Raw genomic sequence first — 17286 nt, 5'->3', positions numbered from 1 at the left:
CATGAATCAAACTGTCCACAGTGACTGTTTCTGGGTGGAGGGGATTATCAGGATTTGGGGTTTTTTTCCTTTGTGTTTTTCCGAGGTTTCTAAGTTTTCTAAATTGAACCCATATCTAAGGGTCATTGAAACACACACACACACACACACACACACACACACACACAATTTTATTTTAAAAGCCCAGACAGACTCCTCTACTCCTCACGTTTCCATGAACCGAACAAAACGGGCTTTGATTTGCCAAGTCTGCGATGGGGCTGACGGCCACCAGCCTTTTACACAAGACCCAGGAGACTTTGTCCTTATCCTGCCCAGACGGCACACAGCAAGACAGATTCAAGCCTCCACCATCCAGTGAGATGATTTCATAAGTTACAGGTTTATCCTAATGGGGGCTGAGTTGAGGTCACCGTTATCTATTTAGGGAATTTCCACTGACAATGCCCAAAATAAAATCCTGATGAAGGTCAGGGCACGGCGAGAGAGATAAGAGAGGGGGACAAGGAAAAGAGGCAGAGTGCCTGGTGCCGCCTCTGTACCTACGTCTAGTCAATGACACGCACAGAGCTATCTGGGGAAGAGGCAGGGACGCCCTGGCTTGGGTTGCCTGGTTCCTCACAGCTTTTCTTGCCAAATGGAAAACATTGGGAAAGAAACGTACATTTACTAAACCCCGGCTCTGGCCAGCATTGCGGCTTGTACACCCTGCTTCTTGGTTAGAAGCTGTCGAGAGCAGTGGCCACGTGAAATGCTTTGGAGGCAGAAAGACCTGGGTTTAAATCCTGGTCCTTATTTTACATTAGGGTTCTCTCTCGGTGCTGTACATTCTGCGGGTTTGGACAAATTGACAATGACATGTATCCACCGTCATAGTATTATACAGAGTAGTTTCGGTCCTACTAATCTACTTTTTGTCTCTATACATTTGCCTATTCTGGGCATTTCATATAAATGTAATCACACAATATGAGGCCTTTTTGTGTCTGGCTCTTCTGCTTAGCATAATTTTCTCAAGATTCATCTATTTTTTTAGCATGTATTGGTACTTATTCCTTTTTATGATTGAATAATACTCCACTAAATGATGTACTGTGTTTTGTGTATCCATTCAACAGCTGATGGACATTGGATTGTGACCGTGTTTTGACTATTAAGAATAATACTGCTATAAATATTCATGTACACATTTTTGTGTGGAAAATATGGTCTTTGGGTGATAATGACATGTCAGTGTAGGTTCACCAGTTGTCATAAATATACTACTCTGGTAAGGCATGGTGATGATGGTTCGGAAGGCTATGAATGTGTGGAGGTAGGGCTATATGGGAACTCTGTACCTTCTGCTCATTTTTGTTGTGAACCTAAAGCTTCTCTGAAAAATAAAGGTTTTTTAAAAAAAATTTTAACAGTGATTTTTTTTTTCCAGGTCTTTTTTGGAGTATAATTGCTATACACTGTTGTGCTAGTTTCCGCTGTACAACAAAGTGAATCATCTGTATTTATACATATATCCCCATATCCCGTCCCTCTTGAGCCTCCCTCCATCCTCCCTATCCCACCCCTCTAGGTCATCACCCATCATCGAGTGGATCTCCCTGTGTTACGCCGCTGCTTCCCACTTGCCATCTATTTTGCCCTTGGTAGTGTATGTATGTCAATGGTGCTCTCTCACTTTGTCTCAGCCTCTCCTTCCCTGCCTGCCCGTGTCCTCAACATCTACATCTGCATCTTCATTCTCTACATCTGCATCTTCATTCTTCCCCTGCCACTGAGTTCATCAGTACCATTTTTTTTTAGATTCCATATATATGTGTTAGCATACAGCATTTGTTTTTCTCTTTCTGGCTTACTTCACTCTGTATGACAGACTCTAGTTCCATCCACCTCACTACAAATAACTCAGTTTCATTCCTTCTTATGGCTGAGTAATATCCCATTGTATATATGTGCCACATCTCATCTGTTGATGGACATTTAGGTTGTAAACCTTATTTAAAAAAATAATCCTGGTCCTGCCACCCACCATTGGTGTGCAGGTGACCGGTTACTTCCTCTCCCAGATGCTCAGTTTCCTCTCCCCGGGGGCTATGGTGAAGTTTCAGTGAGTGAAACCCCAGCAGAGTTCCCGGTGGCACACAGAAGACCCTCATGTGGCCATATTTATGAGTGTGCTCAGTAATGTAAGCTTGTAAGCCTCTTGTGTATGATGTATTTTATACCAAGTAGAACATCAACTGGTAGGGAAACAGACCCCAACACAGCGGAGTGAACACAGTGGGTAACCATTCAATGTTCAAATTAATAGATGTGCCCAGTGCTTCAATACATTACCTGCAAGGCCATCAATATCCCTATTTTAGAGATGAGGAGATTGAACAGAGAAGTTAAGTCACTTGCCTGCCATTTGACTATTATTCCCAACACAATTTTATTAAAGAGGAATCTAAGAATCAGAGGTTAAGTAGTTTGTTCAAGGCCCTACAGGTACAAAGTGTCAGAGCCGGGCTTCAAACCCAGAGCATCCGGCTCCGGGGCCCAGGTTCAAGCACAGTAGGATTTGCCTCTCTCTGGTGTTGGGGTGATGGACACATGCCCTCAAGTCAACAAAACCTGGATTACAATCCTGGCTCTGCCACTTTCCATCTCTGTGACAACAGGCAAGTGACAAATTCTTGGCAGTTTTGCAAAATGAAGCGATACACGTGGTGCTTACCTGAGAGGGCTGTCGTGATGTTTAAGTAAATTTATATATACAAAGGTTATTATTGTCCACAGAGTAACACAAGAAAACACTAGGAAATATATGCTCTGTATCACGACAGAGCGAAGGAGGCCACGACCCAGAGGTAGCAGAGGCGAGAAGAGTAGGTTTCCCGCAGATGGGGCAGCTGCGTGTGTGCAGCAGTTCTGCTAGGAGGATGCACTGGGGCCATGGGTGTCAACGGGTGGAGAGAAACAAAGCCTTGTTTGGGAGGAGGGCATGTTGCTTGTCTGGCCACGTATGAACTGCGCTTGGGAACAGGCAGAGAAAAGGACTGTCTGTGGGTAAAAGGGGATCAGATCATGGGGCAGCCCGAATGTCAGGGTGAGGAGCTCGGTCTCTGCCCCACAGGCTCCCTGCTCCAGTGCGAGGCACTAGGGGGGAGACGGACAGACAGCGAGGAGGCCTCTGCAGTTGAGCAGTGGCAGTGGTGGGGGAGGAGTGGTCTGAGTCTAACCTCTCCAGGGCTGGTGCAATTCCCAACAGGGACTGTGGAGAAGAGGAGCAGGTCAAGTTACTAAACTGGGAAATGTCCATGATTTGCAGCCTAGTGAAGAGGTGCCATCAGAGGGTCAGAGACGAGCCAGGGTTTCCAGGGCAAATAAAGTTGTTGCTAATACTAGAGAAGAGCTGAAAATATAAATAAAAATAAATAAATAAGCTAAAGGGAGGACAGATTCTGTTCAAAGACCACACGGCTAGGAGACGGGTGAAGAGACAGACATTTGGGGGAAGAGTGGAAGGAATTTGTGGGCGATCTAAACATCTTGACCTGCCCAGTAGACATAAAAACCTCAGGATTTGGAAGGACTCTTGGAAAGGGGAAAGGGTTCAGGAGAGTTGGGAAAATTCTGGGAGAGGTTTGAGGAACCCAAGAAGAAAGAGGAGGGAGGCAGAAGAAAGATGAAGAAAAGGAGGAAGATCATGCTGGGTCCAGACACACCAAAGGACACCACGCCCTCCATCTGGGGCCAGGAGGATGGAAATGGCAGAAGGAAAACCCCTCTTCAAGGACTTCTGAGGGAAGCTTCCCTGCCTACAAGGGAGGTTAATTTCTGATAGCCGGACCACTTTTCTATTCTTTTCTTTTCTTAATCAGAAACCTCTTAATGAAGCCCAGCACACCACTGCAGAAGTGGTTCAAATAAATTACAGGGTTTTTTTAAAAGTGCGAATGCCCATGTTGTCAAATCACCACTTTCACCTGCATTAATTGCTGAAATGGGTTCTGGAAACAGCTACCTTCTCTGCCTCCTCATCAGGGCCCCTGGGAAGCCCATCAGGGAAAGATGCTGGGAACAAGGTGGGGGATGCAGCTGATCAGGGGACAAGGCTGTCACACACTGGCCTCTGGGCCATGCCTCTATCTTGCCCCCCCACATTTTTAAGGGAGGTCGGGACATACAATTCCCCATTCGACCCCTGGGCTTGATTACTGCTGTAAAATGAAAATGCAGGTGCCAACATCCAGATAGGAGCAATTACGTTTTTAAAGAAACTCCATCTATGTGGGAATATTGATTACATTTAGCAAATGACTCTGCAATTCAAACAGCTATGACAGATCGCGAAAGCTCCAAGTTCCAGTATTTTCTTCCAAATACATTTTTTCTTTTTTTAAAACTAAACAGGCAAAACAGAGAACTTTCCAAGGCAAGCAAATTCAGTCAATAACATTTTTCATTTCAATCCTTGCAGTGGGACCTCTACAGCCTTATTTCTCAAACTTCTGATGTGCAACGGCGTCAATGACCTGTTTGTGAGGACACAGAGCTAGGTTCACCGGTGGGGGAGTCTGAGTCAAAGAGAGGCAAAGGGAGTTGCTCAAAGTCACAGCCAAGTACACTGTCAGATGAATCCAGGTCCATCTCCAAAAGTTACCTCTTGGGTACAGACCTCCCTTCCCTAAATTTTCCAATATGTCAGCTGACTTTGCGCATCCGGAATTGTGCTCCAAAACAGCTAAGGATGGGGACAGGCTGGACCCACCTTTCTGATCAGGTCTTTCTGTGGATAAATGGGGGGGGGGGGGAAGTGGTGGAATCCAAAAGAAAGACATGCTTCCCAAACCTCAGAGTGGTTAAGACTTGCCTGGGGGGGCTTGTAAATTTGTGAATCACCACTTCTAAGGCTCCAAAACCTGGGTTCTGGAAATACCCTTTTGATACCACTTTACTATGTTCTTCCCTGTAGCCTGCAGCTTAAAAGTCCCCTAAAGAGGACATCTTGGGACTTGTTTATGGGAGGCTGATCTATTAGCTTTGCATTCAAAGTTGAGAGGATGCTGATATTATGAAAACTCAGGTAGAGAAGAAAAATAACGATGAAACTGGCTGCCAGCTGAAGCAAAACTACAGCCAATTTAGCAGAAGGAACACAAATTCTCAACCGGGGAAGGAGGCAAAGGGGCTGGGGCTGGAGAAGAAGAAAAAAACCCATTTATGCATTCTCAGATAAAACAGCTCGGAAACATACGCGTGATTAGCAGGAACTTGCCCTTCACCTGAAATGTTGAGGTTTCTTGAAGTGTTTCTTTCTTTTTTTTTTTCTTATAACAAAAAGCCAGAAGATAAAGAAGATATATCTCACCCGAAATTGGTTCATTGATTGCTTCAGAATGCATAAATGATTCTATTTTGGAACCTCAGACACAGTCAGGCTGCGGAAATAACCCACTTCTGGGAATGTGATTTTAAAATTAAGAGCAAAGTGACAAACGAAATAACCGAAGGGGTCTCTTAGGGTAGATTTGCGCTGCAGATGATGGGAAAAGCTATTGTCCACCAAGTCAGAGACCACACTTTTTAAGGCCTTTCACTAAAATAGTATTAGAGGGTTTCCTATTTACCAAATGTTTTCATACCTATTAAATCATTTAATCCCTACAGCCATCCTGGGAAGGAGGCAGGTGGGAGGTAGCTCTGCCCATTTCACAGTTCTGAAGCTGAGGTTCAGAGATGTCACATGATCTGCCCACGGCCACATAGCCAGCTTCCTGGTACACCTTACACTAGAGCCTGTGGCTTTCCTTGATTTTTCTGTCCAGCACCTGCTACACTGCAACCCACAGACTTTCTTAAACAATCACACTCAAGAACCAAGGCATCCTGAACTCACCAACACTGCACTGGGAGTAAGACCATTCCATTCATTCAGCAAATATTTATTTATTTCTTAAGACACCTACTGTGTGCCAGTAGGGGTGTGTGAGCTATGTGATCAAATCTCAGTTCTCAAGAAGCTTACTTGCAGTAGGGAAGGCAGATGATAAACAGTCACATGTCCTTCTAGTAGTGACAAGTGCGCTGAAGGAATTAAAGCAGGGTACGAGGATGGAGGAGTGGGGGGGATGGGCTATGCTGCTTTGGAGAGGGTGGCAGGGATGCACAGGCATGCCGATGTCACAGCAGTTAAAACACTTGGTGACCTGTGGCCATGGATGGACCCAAGTCTCCCTTTATGACTCCCTGGGCTGTATACTTGTCATCTCTGATTTCCAAGTACCAGCCACAGGCCTGGGTGTGGTAAGTGCTGCTTAGAGCATGTGTGGACAAACAGCCCTGCCTGATGACAGGCTGGACTAAAACATGCCACTTTCTCCCGACGTGTAAGCATCAGACTTCCCACTTAGTAAAAGGAAGCCTTTGGATTGTTTTTAAAAGGCCCCTGAATGTCAGGCACAAAACGTGCCATCTCCCTGCCTTCCAGCAGGGGGCTGGCCTCGCCTTCCAGGAGGATGGCTACATATAACCCTAGGGCTGGGTTCCAGTCAGGTAGGTAAGGCAAAAGGGCCATTAACTCCTAATCCCAACGGTGACCCGGGGCCAGTCAATTTCACCTCCTTAAGCACGACCCTCCTGACCTCCCTGCCTCCCCTGGGAGGGAGAAAGCACCCGATGTATAGTAGGCACACACTATGTCAGCTTCCTTTCTTCCCAACAGGGTTCCAGTAAAGCAAGGTTAAAACACAAGTGCACTGGCCCCATGGTGCTGCCTCCTGCAGCTGACGCCAGGAGTGCATGGGAAGCAAACGGAGAGGCTGATTCCTGCTCTTTGCACCCTTGCCACCTGCCCTGCTGTAAAAGTAAAATGGAAACGTCTGCAGCACAGGAATCTTGCAAAGGCAGCCCCCACCCTGGGGCGCAATTAGAAGTCTGTGTGAGCTGTACCTTGACAGCAGATTCTTGCTTGGGGGCTTTTAAAGAAAAGGAAATAGAAAAAAGGAAGGAAGAAAAAGAATCAGTTTTGAAAGATTTACATTAGAGCCTCCAGCTACCTCTAAACCCTGAAATGCCATTCCTTCCAATCAGATTCTCTGGTCATTGCTGGGCACTAGTCTGGGGTCCCTAAGCAATGGAGACCAAACGCTGCCCTTCCAGGTCATCCAAGAACCTTGCTGGAAAGCCAGTTGGAGCCTAATCCCCCATGGACGCCTGCTTCAGTGCAAAGCCCTTTGAAGGGCAGCGGAGGGATTATGACTTGGAGGAGGAGCACATGTGCAGCGAGCGTGAGCAGACAGGCAGACGTGGGGCTGCGGGCTGCGTGCACTTGACAGGTGCGTACAGGCTATGTGTTGTGTGGCTGGAGGCAGGCAGAGGTGGGCAGTGACAACACGCAGAAAATCCAATTGGTCGGGGGTTAAAGGATCATACTTATCTTTGCAGCTCCATCCAAATGATGAATCTATGGCAAGTAACAAACAACTGGGTTTGTTGGGAGGGGGTAAGGGTGACAGAAAAACAAGAAGCTAGTGCTGGAGTGATTCTACATCTCTTTCCTGTCCAGCTTAAAGTCAGGAGGCAGGAATCTTCTACTGTAAAAATATCAATTCTGAAAAAATAAATAAAGGCTTTCTCTTCCACCCTAGAAAATGCTTTTTGATTTGAACAGTAAATAACCAGTTGAAAGGCACCATCATTTTCTAAAACCTTGAGGATCTGCCTGAGCCAAATAAATACACCAGACTAAATTAAAGAAATGTACCCTCTCAAGGTACTGCATCACACTCTGGATCCAGAAACCAAACAACTATTCAATAAAGGTTATATTAATAGTGAGCTTTCAACATGTCATTGCTGGCAGGACTCAGAGGACCCAAGAGTGAGTGCAGAGCCAGAGGAAAGCCTGTGTGTCCCCACGAACACATTACCCATGGTTTCCAAATTGGAAGACAGGAATGAGATGGGGAAGGAGGAGCTGTGTTTCAGACCCAAAGTTGGAAGCAGTAATAATTTGTAATGGCTTCAGCTAACCATGTACAAAGCGAAAATGACAAATGTGTCATTTAGAATGTGCCAGACCAAATACAATAACTTATATTAATACAGACAGATTCTTCCCAGGTTATTATGCAAAGGAAGGGAGGGTGTGATAACTCTAATTAAATGAAAGGGCCAGCCACTGTTTTAAACTTCTGGAATGTTTCAAATTCTAATATGCTCCTCAGATGTACCCTGGGGGATTCAGAGACTGTAATGAAGCTGTTTAATGTTTATCAAGATGAAACACACACACCCATACACACACATCCCAGCAGCACGTGGATACCCTGAGTTCTGCTACCCGAAGAGTCACAGACTCAGAAAGCAAGCAGGTGAGGGAATTTGGTTTTGAATGCTCCCAGGGCGGTGCTGTGCGTGCCACAATCCTATTGTCATTTTCACATTGACTCTGGAATGGCACAAGGGTTAGTGTTTTTGGCTTGAGGGACAGCAGTCAAGTTCTCATCGGTACAGTGTGTAACCCATCAATTTCTTGATTTGGTAGGAGGCTACCCAAGAGTGCCAAGAGTCTTATCTCCCGATCCTCAGCCAACTTCCTTTACTCTGCCTTAAATGAAACCAATTCTAAAAGAACAAGAAAACACCAGATTAGACATTCTAAATGCCTTCTGTGTAGTACATACTGAGCAAATCACAGACTGTCTGAGCTGGAAGGGACCTTGGGCAGCCCCTGGCTCATCCACCCTAGGACCCAGAGAGGGTCGGTGACTGGCCCAAGGTCACACAGCAAATGTGCATCAGAGTCCAATGCAGCATCCCTAGTCTGTGGACTTCTTGGCCAATTTATCAAGCATTTTTGGCTGAAAATCTTTGAAAGGTCTACTTTTATTATTATTATTAGCTTGGCTCCTGTTCGTTCAAGATACACTTTTCAAAAATTAAGTGTTTCAACATAATTGCAGATAGTAAATGGTTTGCCTTATCTGCACCTGTCACTGTTGATTTAGCAAACAGGCTTCAAGAGAGGGATGGAAGCCCCACCAGACCAAGGATAAACTCCTCACTGAACTTGCCATAACAGTGGATACTTGATTTGTCAGAGAAAGAAGTGGAAGAACGCTTGTATATTCAACCTCATCTGTTCACTGAGAGGAGGTGACCCTCTCTGATTCATAAACTCTTAAGTAATTTGATTCCTAAAATTTAATTTTCTTTTGATACACACACACACACACTCACACACACACACAATCTCTTCTTTGAGAAGCTCATAGGCTCTTTTCCCCCTTTCTACCTAAAGAAGAAAAACAAAGATTTTAAGATCTAAAACATATCTCCTCAATAGCCAAAACATGGAAATAACCTAAGTGTTTATCAAGAAATGAATGGAGAAAGTAAAGGTGGCATATATTCATACACAATGGAATATTATTCAGCCATTAAAAAAAAGGAAATCTTGCCATCTGTGACAACACAGATGAACCTGGAGGACATTACACCGAGTAAAATAAACCAGACACAGAAGGACAAGTACTGTATGATCTTACTTATAAGTGGAATCTAAAAACATTGCACTCACGAAAGCAGAGAATAGAATGGTGATTGCCAGGGTTTGGGGTGGGGAAAAAGGAGAGATATTAATAGAAACTTCCAGTTACAAGATGAGTAGGTTCTGAGGATCTAATGCACAGCACGGTGACTATAGTTAATAATTCTGAAATGTTTTCTTAAAATTTGCTAAGAGAGTACATCTTAAGTGTTCTTACCACAAAAATAAAATCACTATGTGTAGTGATGGATATGTGAATTAGCTTAATTGTGGTAATGATTTTGTGGTATAAAGGTATATCGAATAGCCCATTGTATACCTTAGATACATACAATTTTTACTTGCCAGTTATACTTCAATAAAATTGTGGGAGGAAGCAAAAAATAAATAAATAAATTGAAGAAGAAGAAAAAAGAAAACACATCTCCTACTAAACGCAACGTGGTATCCTGGAACAGAAAACAGACAGAAGCAGAAACACTGCTGTCATCTGAATAAGATCTGAAGTTAAAATCCCTGCACTGTAGCTTATAAAGAGGAGCTGGAAGTGCTGAAATCCTGGTTAAGGGTAGTTTGTACCTAGAAGAGAAGTGGGGGCCTCTTTGGGCTTTTAGTTAAGGGACTTAACACCCTTCATTTTTTGTGGAAATGTGTCAACAGCTGCAGGTGTTCTAAACTGTCCCTGAAACTCCCGCCCAGCCTGCAAGCCCAGGCGCTCCCGAGGGCTCAAAGATGAGGTTCCGCCTCCTCCGTTTTAAATTCCACCCACGGAAAGTCCGTCCCCCTTTCTCCCTGGAGTTAAGGTGATACAAAGCAGCACTCGTTTGCCTGTTGCTTCTGAAGGGTCCAAAGGGGCGTGTTCCAGGCTGGTTCCGTGTCTGGCATTGGCCAGAAGAGGCTCACTCGAGAGGCAGGTGCAAGGAAAGTAACGGGGACAAGGAGCTGCCCGCCTGGCAGTGGCTCTCACCCATCCAAGGGCAGTTCTGCTCCTCTCAACCCCTCCCTCCGGCAAGGACAGTTCGGAAGCTTCAAAAGCTATGCCAAGAGAGTCCAGGTCTGACTCTGGAAGTGACAAGAGTAAACACAGCAGCTTAGGCCTGGTGCTGCTCTGAGTCATGGGGTAGCAGCACCTTGGTGTAGTCGGGGAGGTTCAGGGACAAGGTGCGGAGCGCCATCAACAAGATGGGATGAGGGGGGCCAAACGGAAACTCATGGCTGAGCAGCTCCAGCCTTAGAGGCATGGCTGAGTCTGGGGTGGGAACTGAAGGGAGACTGTGTTTTTAATGTCCAGGTTACCGGAGGCCTTTCCCAAGTCTATCGCCTGGTGATGATTAAGCTACCCGAGTCCTTTTAAATTGCCACTAAAATTGAATCCACGTTTATAAATGACCATTTGGATCAAGTATCTTTCAAGTATAAATGTTTCATCTGGGAACTCCAGACCTTTTAGGGTCAAAGGCTAATGGACTATTTATTTATAAATACGTGGAACGTCAGATAACGGGAAGAGATTGACTGGGGTGGGGGGAGACAGAGAGGAGGATGAGTGCCTGGAAACCCACAAGGAGCTTTGTCCCCTGCACCCCTGAACAATATACCCATCAGCCTTTTCCCAGAAGCAGCAAAGAAGTTTCCAAAATCCTCAGGGGCCTCCCTGAGGGGCAGACAGGTCAGGTAGCAAATAAGAGAAGGCAAGGTCAGAGGATGGTCCTGCCCCAGGTGAACAGTCAGGAAGTGGGCTCAAGAAGCACCCGGCCACAGGTCATTAGCAGACACAGGAAGTAGCCCAGGGACCTCTGCTGCCTAAGCATTTCCCAGCAGCCTGCAGGCCCTCCACTGGAGTCCAAAACACCTTGAATAGAGGGGATGAGGGGCGAGGGGTGGGGTGGTGAGAAGCTGGGTCACAGGTGGGTCCAATCCCCTGGGAAGCATTTTCCCTGCAGAAGCAGATTGTGTCACTGTTCCTTTTCCCCAAAACTCTTCACTTTTTGCACACAAAGGTGGTGGTGGTGGTGTATGTGTGTACGCCTGCAAGGGATCCCTGAATCCACACATAAACCAAACACTATCCATCTCATACTCCAATTGATTTTCAAGAGCCCTGGGCATGAGATTAGCAAACACGTAGGTTTCTTTAAACAGCATGATTAAATCCCTAAGAGCCAGCTGTCATGAGGTTATTTTTCTCAATGAACAGATACAAAAAGTACAACTACTCTCAAGGGGGTGCGGGGATTTATTTCTGACCCTCAAGCAGACACCTCCTTCCCAACAAGGTTAGAGACACTTATGGTCCAAGTGGAGAAGAGGGCGTGACATGTCCCAGGATACACAGCCTGGTTCATAAACAGCAAGGTCAGGCCAGAGCTCTGTGGGTCACTGGAACAGCCTCCTTGGACCACTCTGGAGCTAACAAAACTTTCTTTCAGGGGCAAAAGCTTAGAAAATAATGAGGATAACAACAGCAGAAGGGGAGGTCACCCCCTGATTACTAACCATATGCCAAGCAGAGACCTTATCTCTTTTAATGCTCATAAGAATCCACAGCCCTTTTTGCACGTTGTAATCATACATTCGCCCGAGTATTTGATGATGCCTGTCTCCCACACACTAGCGTTTACGCCCCATGAAGGCAGGGTCCATGTCTGTTTTGCCCATCCCTATATCCCAACTGCCTGGCATCTATTTGCTCAAGAAACTAGATGTTTCTGTTTTAAAGAAATACTTTTAAGAAAAACGGGACCCAGAAAGGTTAAGCGGTTTGCCTGAGGACACACAGCATGGAGTTACTCCCACTATGAGGAGCTTCGCCACTCTGCCCCATACTCATCCCCAAACCAGAGCCCTACCTTGACGGCCTCAGCGTGGGTCACCCGGGCCAGGGATTTGTCGTTGACACGCAGAATCTGGTCTCCGACTCGCAGCCCTTCCTTCTCGGCCAGAGAGCCTGGCTCCACCAGCGACACATAGATACCCACGCCATGCTCCGAGCCCCCGCGGATGCTGAAGCCCAAGCCCTCGTGGGCCTTGGCGCGCCGCAGGCTCACTAGGCGCACCTCCCCGGGCCCCGCGCCGTCGGGGCCGCCCCAGGCGGGTTGCCTGTAGGGGGTGGTGGCGGGCAGGTAGAGGCCCTCGGCCGTGTATTGGTCGAAGAGCAGCTGGTCGGAGCGCGGGATGACCAGCCGCAGCATGGGCAGCAGGCGCCGCTTGCCCGGGCTGTCCAGCAGCACGCGCAGGGTGCGCACCAGGTCGAAGACGTTGCGGCGCGCGTGGTAGGCGTTCAGGCAGTGCGTGAACTGCTCCCGCTCCGCCTCGCTCAGCAGCGCGGTCAGCGCCTGGTGCAGCTGGCGCACGTTGGCAGACAGCAGTCGCAGCCCCGCGCCCCCGCCGCCGCCTGCCCCGGCCGCCGAGCCCAGCGAGCCGGTGGAGGACGAGCTCACCGAGAGGCCGTCCAGCTGCGCGTTCATCTCCCCGCCGAGGCCCGGGCGGACTCTGGGCGCGCGGTGGGGCAGCCGCGGCACTCGCCGGCACTGGTGCGACAGCTGGATCCCCGGGAGCGCGGAGACCACAGCTGGAGTCTGCGTGTGGGAGCTGGGGGGACGCCGCGATAGGGGCTGGATCCGGGGAGACGCGGAGACGGCGGCTGGAGTCTGGGCTTGCGGGGCACGGAATCAGTGCCTGAATCCTGGGGGTATCGCGGAGACCAATGCTAGAGTGCGGGGCGCGCGAAGACGGAGGGGGTCGCGAAACTGGAGTCCGCGGGGCGCAGAGACGGCGGCTGGAGTCCAGAGGACGCCGAGACAGCGGCTGGAGTCCCGGCCAGGCGGAGACGGCGGCGGGGTCCCGAGGGACGAGGAGTTGGCGGCTGGAGCCCGGAGGTCGCGGAGACTGCGGCTGGAGTCCGGGGGGACGCGGAGAGAGCAGCTACATTCTGGAGGGCACAGAGTCGACGGGTGGCTGGCGGGGGGGGGGGGGGGGCGCAGCAAAGCCGACCGCCCCGTCACACCATGCCCGGGGCTCCCCCAGCCGGGCCGCCCGTTCCTCTCGGGCTGGGGGACCCCAAAGTCATAAGTTGGGGTGGGGGCGCTCTAGTCCCAGAGCCCCCCGAATCGCAGCCAGTGGAGCCGCACGGGCGTCCGGCAGGGGGTGCGGGGCATGTCCGGGGCAGCCCCGGGATGCAGTAGCCTGGGGACCCCTGCGCCCCTGCACCGCCCGCGCGCAGACCGAGCCGCGCGGCCGCGAGCCCGCACTTTGAGAACTGTTGAGCCGCCCGGGGCCGATCTTCCAGCGAGTTCCGACGCCGTCGCTGTCGCCAGCCCAGCCTTGGCCCCGCCCCCTTGCCCCTCCCCCTCTCCCGCCCCCTCCCCCCCGCTGGCTCTTCAGGAAATGACGTCCCGCTTCGCGCCTGGCGGTTGCCTGGAGACGGGGTGAAACAGTCCAGCCCCAGGGAAGAAAGGGGTGAAAGTTGGGGTAGGGGTGGGTGGGAGGCGCTCCAGGGGCAATGCGAGGCTCCCCAGCTTTCCCAGCCGCGGGCTGCGGGGTGGACCTCCAAAACTGCTCTTCCGCGATCGAAGCCTGTTCATCAGGCTCGCTTTGGGGCAATTAGCCAGCTAGCTAATTCACAACAGGGGGGAGAATAACCAACTTTTTGCCCTAAAATACTAAATGCTTCGGGCTCAGTTTTCTAGCTTAAAACCTCGCGGTCCCTTTTTGCACACACTGCGATTCAAGTTCATGTGTTTCTGTGGACGCTTGTTCGGCACCTACTGTGTGCAAGAGACCTGACTATTCAAGCGTATACTGGTGTCTGCGGGAGCCGACTCCAGTGCAGGACTAGATCAGACTGGACCCCTGCCCGATCTCCGGTAGGTGGGAAAAACGTTTTCACAAATATAAAGTGGACACAACACAGACACGTATGCATATAAAATAGAAAACGGGAGATACTGGAATAAGGTGGGTGGATTGTATCAATGTCAGAATCAGGGCTATGATCTTGTCAACACTGGAGGAAACTGGGTGAAGGGTACATGGGATATCTGTGTATTATTCCTTACAACTGCATGTGAATCTACAATTATCTCAGAATAAACATTTTTTTAAAAAATGTGTATGAAGTGGGTTGGGAAAAAAGTATTCTATGCCTTCCCATCCCAAGACAAAGATACTCCAAGGCTGGTTCAGAGTCTCTCATCCCTGCCTTCGCACCCCCCCATACAAACTAAGGGAAGCCTGTGCGTGACCCCAACACACACACACACAGACACACACACACACCCCTCACACACATCCCCTCCAACCTGGACTGTCTCTCCTATCTTCTACAGAAAGACATATTTTCCCTAAAAGTATTCTGAAATTGCCATTCTAGAACCATCTGACTTCTATCTGGGAGAGGGAGAGATGGGGTGTCACAAGAAGGAGTAGGTTTGAGCTGGACCCAGAAGGATGGAGCATTCATTCATTCATTTACTTATTTGATCACTCCGCATTCACCATTTTCCAATCACCTGTTCTGTCCTGGATCTTGTGCTGAGTGCTGGAGTCCCCAATTTAAAAATGAAGTCTCTTACCTTAGGGAAGTTACAGTCTAGCAGGGGAGAAAGACCACATAAATAAAGTTAAAAACCAGTATGGTAAAACCAGTATGGTTTTAACCAATTTTTAATTGGTTGTGACAGCTGAGAGAGCCCAGGTTTAGGGGAGAAGAACATAAGGACTTTATCAATCAAAGAGGTGACACCTGAATGAAGGGAATGGATTTTCTTTTCTGGGCAATGGGGAACCACAGGGGGATTTTCAACCGTGTTAGCTTAGTGCATTCCCAGAGCTGAGCCTAGGAATTGAAGATATAGTATCCTCCCCGAATTGTTGATTCTCTTCTTCATTTCCCTAAAACAAAGATTGATTAAATTAATGCCCAATGAACATATTGGAGAGGGTGTCTTAAACAGCCAGTTAAGCTACCTTGGATGTCCATCTGACAGCTCTAAGTGTTACAGCAGTTACTGTGTATCTTTCTTTCTCCTTCTCAACTGCCACGAAGCCTTTGATGTAACTAGCCAAAGGTATTTAAGAAAAAAATCAATCTCCCTCACCCCCAAAATATTATAATGGCAAACCTCAAAATGCCACCAAGCAAGACTTAATTGTATGCAGTTCAGGTTTTCTGCAAATGTATTTCATGCTAAGCTTTCACTTAGTTTGTGTTCTAATTATAATTACAGTGATTGGCTTGATAAATGCATCCCAGGAGCTAAGATCCCCATTCCCAACATTTTATTTCTGTGCAGAGGATATTTGCAAGAAGGTATTTTCCTTTAGGCAGCAGAAACTACTGTTGCACACACGTATTAGTAGAAAAAGAAACCGTTTCTTCTGCAAACATCAGAGACCATCTGGGATGCTGTGCTATTGTTTAATGTCATAGAGGCCTATTTGAGGGGCAGACAAGTGCAAGAACATGGAAAAAGAACTCATTGGGGTTTCTTCTAGCCATCTTGCATAACCTCCTTCATATCAGTTTGCACTGTGTACTCTTGGATGCGAGGCAGTGTGTAACTGTGTTCAAACCTCAAGAATCCCATTTCATGTCTGAAGATGTGTTTGTCATTCAGAAATAAGCTCTATGGAAACCCAAGATGCCTGGGCTCCTGAAGGCTACACTGCCTCCAGCCTTCAAGACCTGGAAGGAGACCCTGAGTAGGAGAGCAGACCTGACCTTGGTTGCATACTGCCCTCTTCAGAAGGAAAATAGAATTCTTCTGTGTCCACTGCAGACTTCCCTTGGCTGTCTTCACCAAAGCCACTTTTAACAGTCCATTATTGTTCCCCGACTCTGGCAAACTAATGCCTTTCTCCTGTGGATGTTCCTGGAAACTTGGACACGCTGGCGTAGTTGAAAGACAGAGGGAAGAAGAATGAATTGTATTCAACTCAGAAGTGCTTTGTGTTGAGGTGGATTTTTGGTTGTTTATTTCTCGTGTGTTTGTTTTAACCAAGAGACAACATCAAACTGCACTCTGGATATTGGGAAGAAAACCATTATTCCAACCTCAGAATGCCTCTTTACTAGTTGAGTGACCCATGACAAATGGCTTCCCAGCTTTTCTGTAAAATGAAATTTCCAAACCTTCCCTGTCTCTCCAGAGGGCAGCTGTAAATACCACGTCTTGTGCAGTAAGTGAAAGCATGATGCAACGCATAGGGTGACCAAATGTTGTTCATTTCTCCTCTTTAATATGGTAATTTTTAAAAGCCTTTTTCTATTTCATAGTCATTTAGAGCTTCTCCCCTTACCTCTTATCTACTGGGATGTATCCTTAGAAGGCAATAGAGATTAATTTCATTTTAGCATTTCCCATGGGACATATAGAAAAATACAGCGAATGTTTATGGAGTACCAGACACTGTTTGAAACACTTATAAACATTTTGACGCACTCAGTCTCCCAATTATTCTCTAAAGAGAGATACCACCACCACCGCTATCATCATTCAGGTAAAACAGACAGAAAACTGAGACATAGGGACATTACTATCCCCAAGGTTACAGAGATAGCTAATGAAAGAGTTGGGATTTGAACCCAAGCCATCTGGCTCCAGAGTTCTTACTCAATCACTGTGCTGTGCAACCTCTCAAATGTTCGGTTCAAAGACGCTAAAAGGTCCCCGATGGGAATGGTATGAAGACCACATTTCTTGCAAGTTGGGCTGGAAATGTCAGAGGTGAAAAACCAAGCCACACATTAA

General features: G+C 47.7%; 1 protein-coding gene across 1 annotated transcript in view; it reads right to left on the bottom strand.

Annotated features, from left to right (window-relative positions):
- The window catches only part of WHRN (whirlin), a 92293-nt gene extending 79291 nt beyond the window's left edge, over nucleotides 1-13002 (bottom strand). The window contains exon 1 of the mRNA XM_057722391.1: nucleotides 12385-13002. Within this exon, the coding sequence (XP_057578374.1) occupies nucleotides 12385-13002 (618 nt within the window). The remainder of the gene's footprint in view (nucleotides 1-12384) is intronic.
- Between the last annotated feature and the right edge of the window lie 4284 nt (nucleotides 13003-17286).

This window comes from Hippopotamus amphibius, chromosome 2 (assembly GCF_030028045.1).
Source record: "Hippopotamus amphibius kiboko isolate mHipAmp2 chromosome 2, mHipAmp2.hap2, whole genome shotgun sequence".
In the NCBI taxonomy this organism is placed as follows: Eukaryota; Metazoa; Chordata; class Mammalia; order Artiodactyla; family Hippopotamidae; genus Hippopotamus; species Hippopotamus amphibius.
This window is presented reverse-complemented; position numbering and strand designations above follow the sequence as displayed.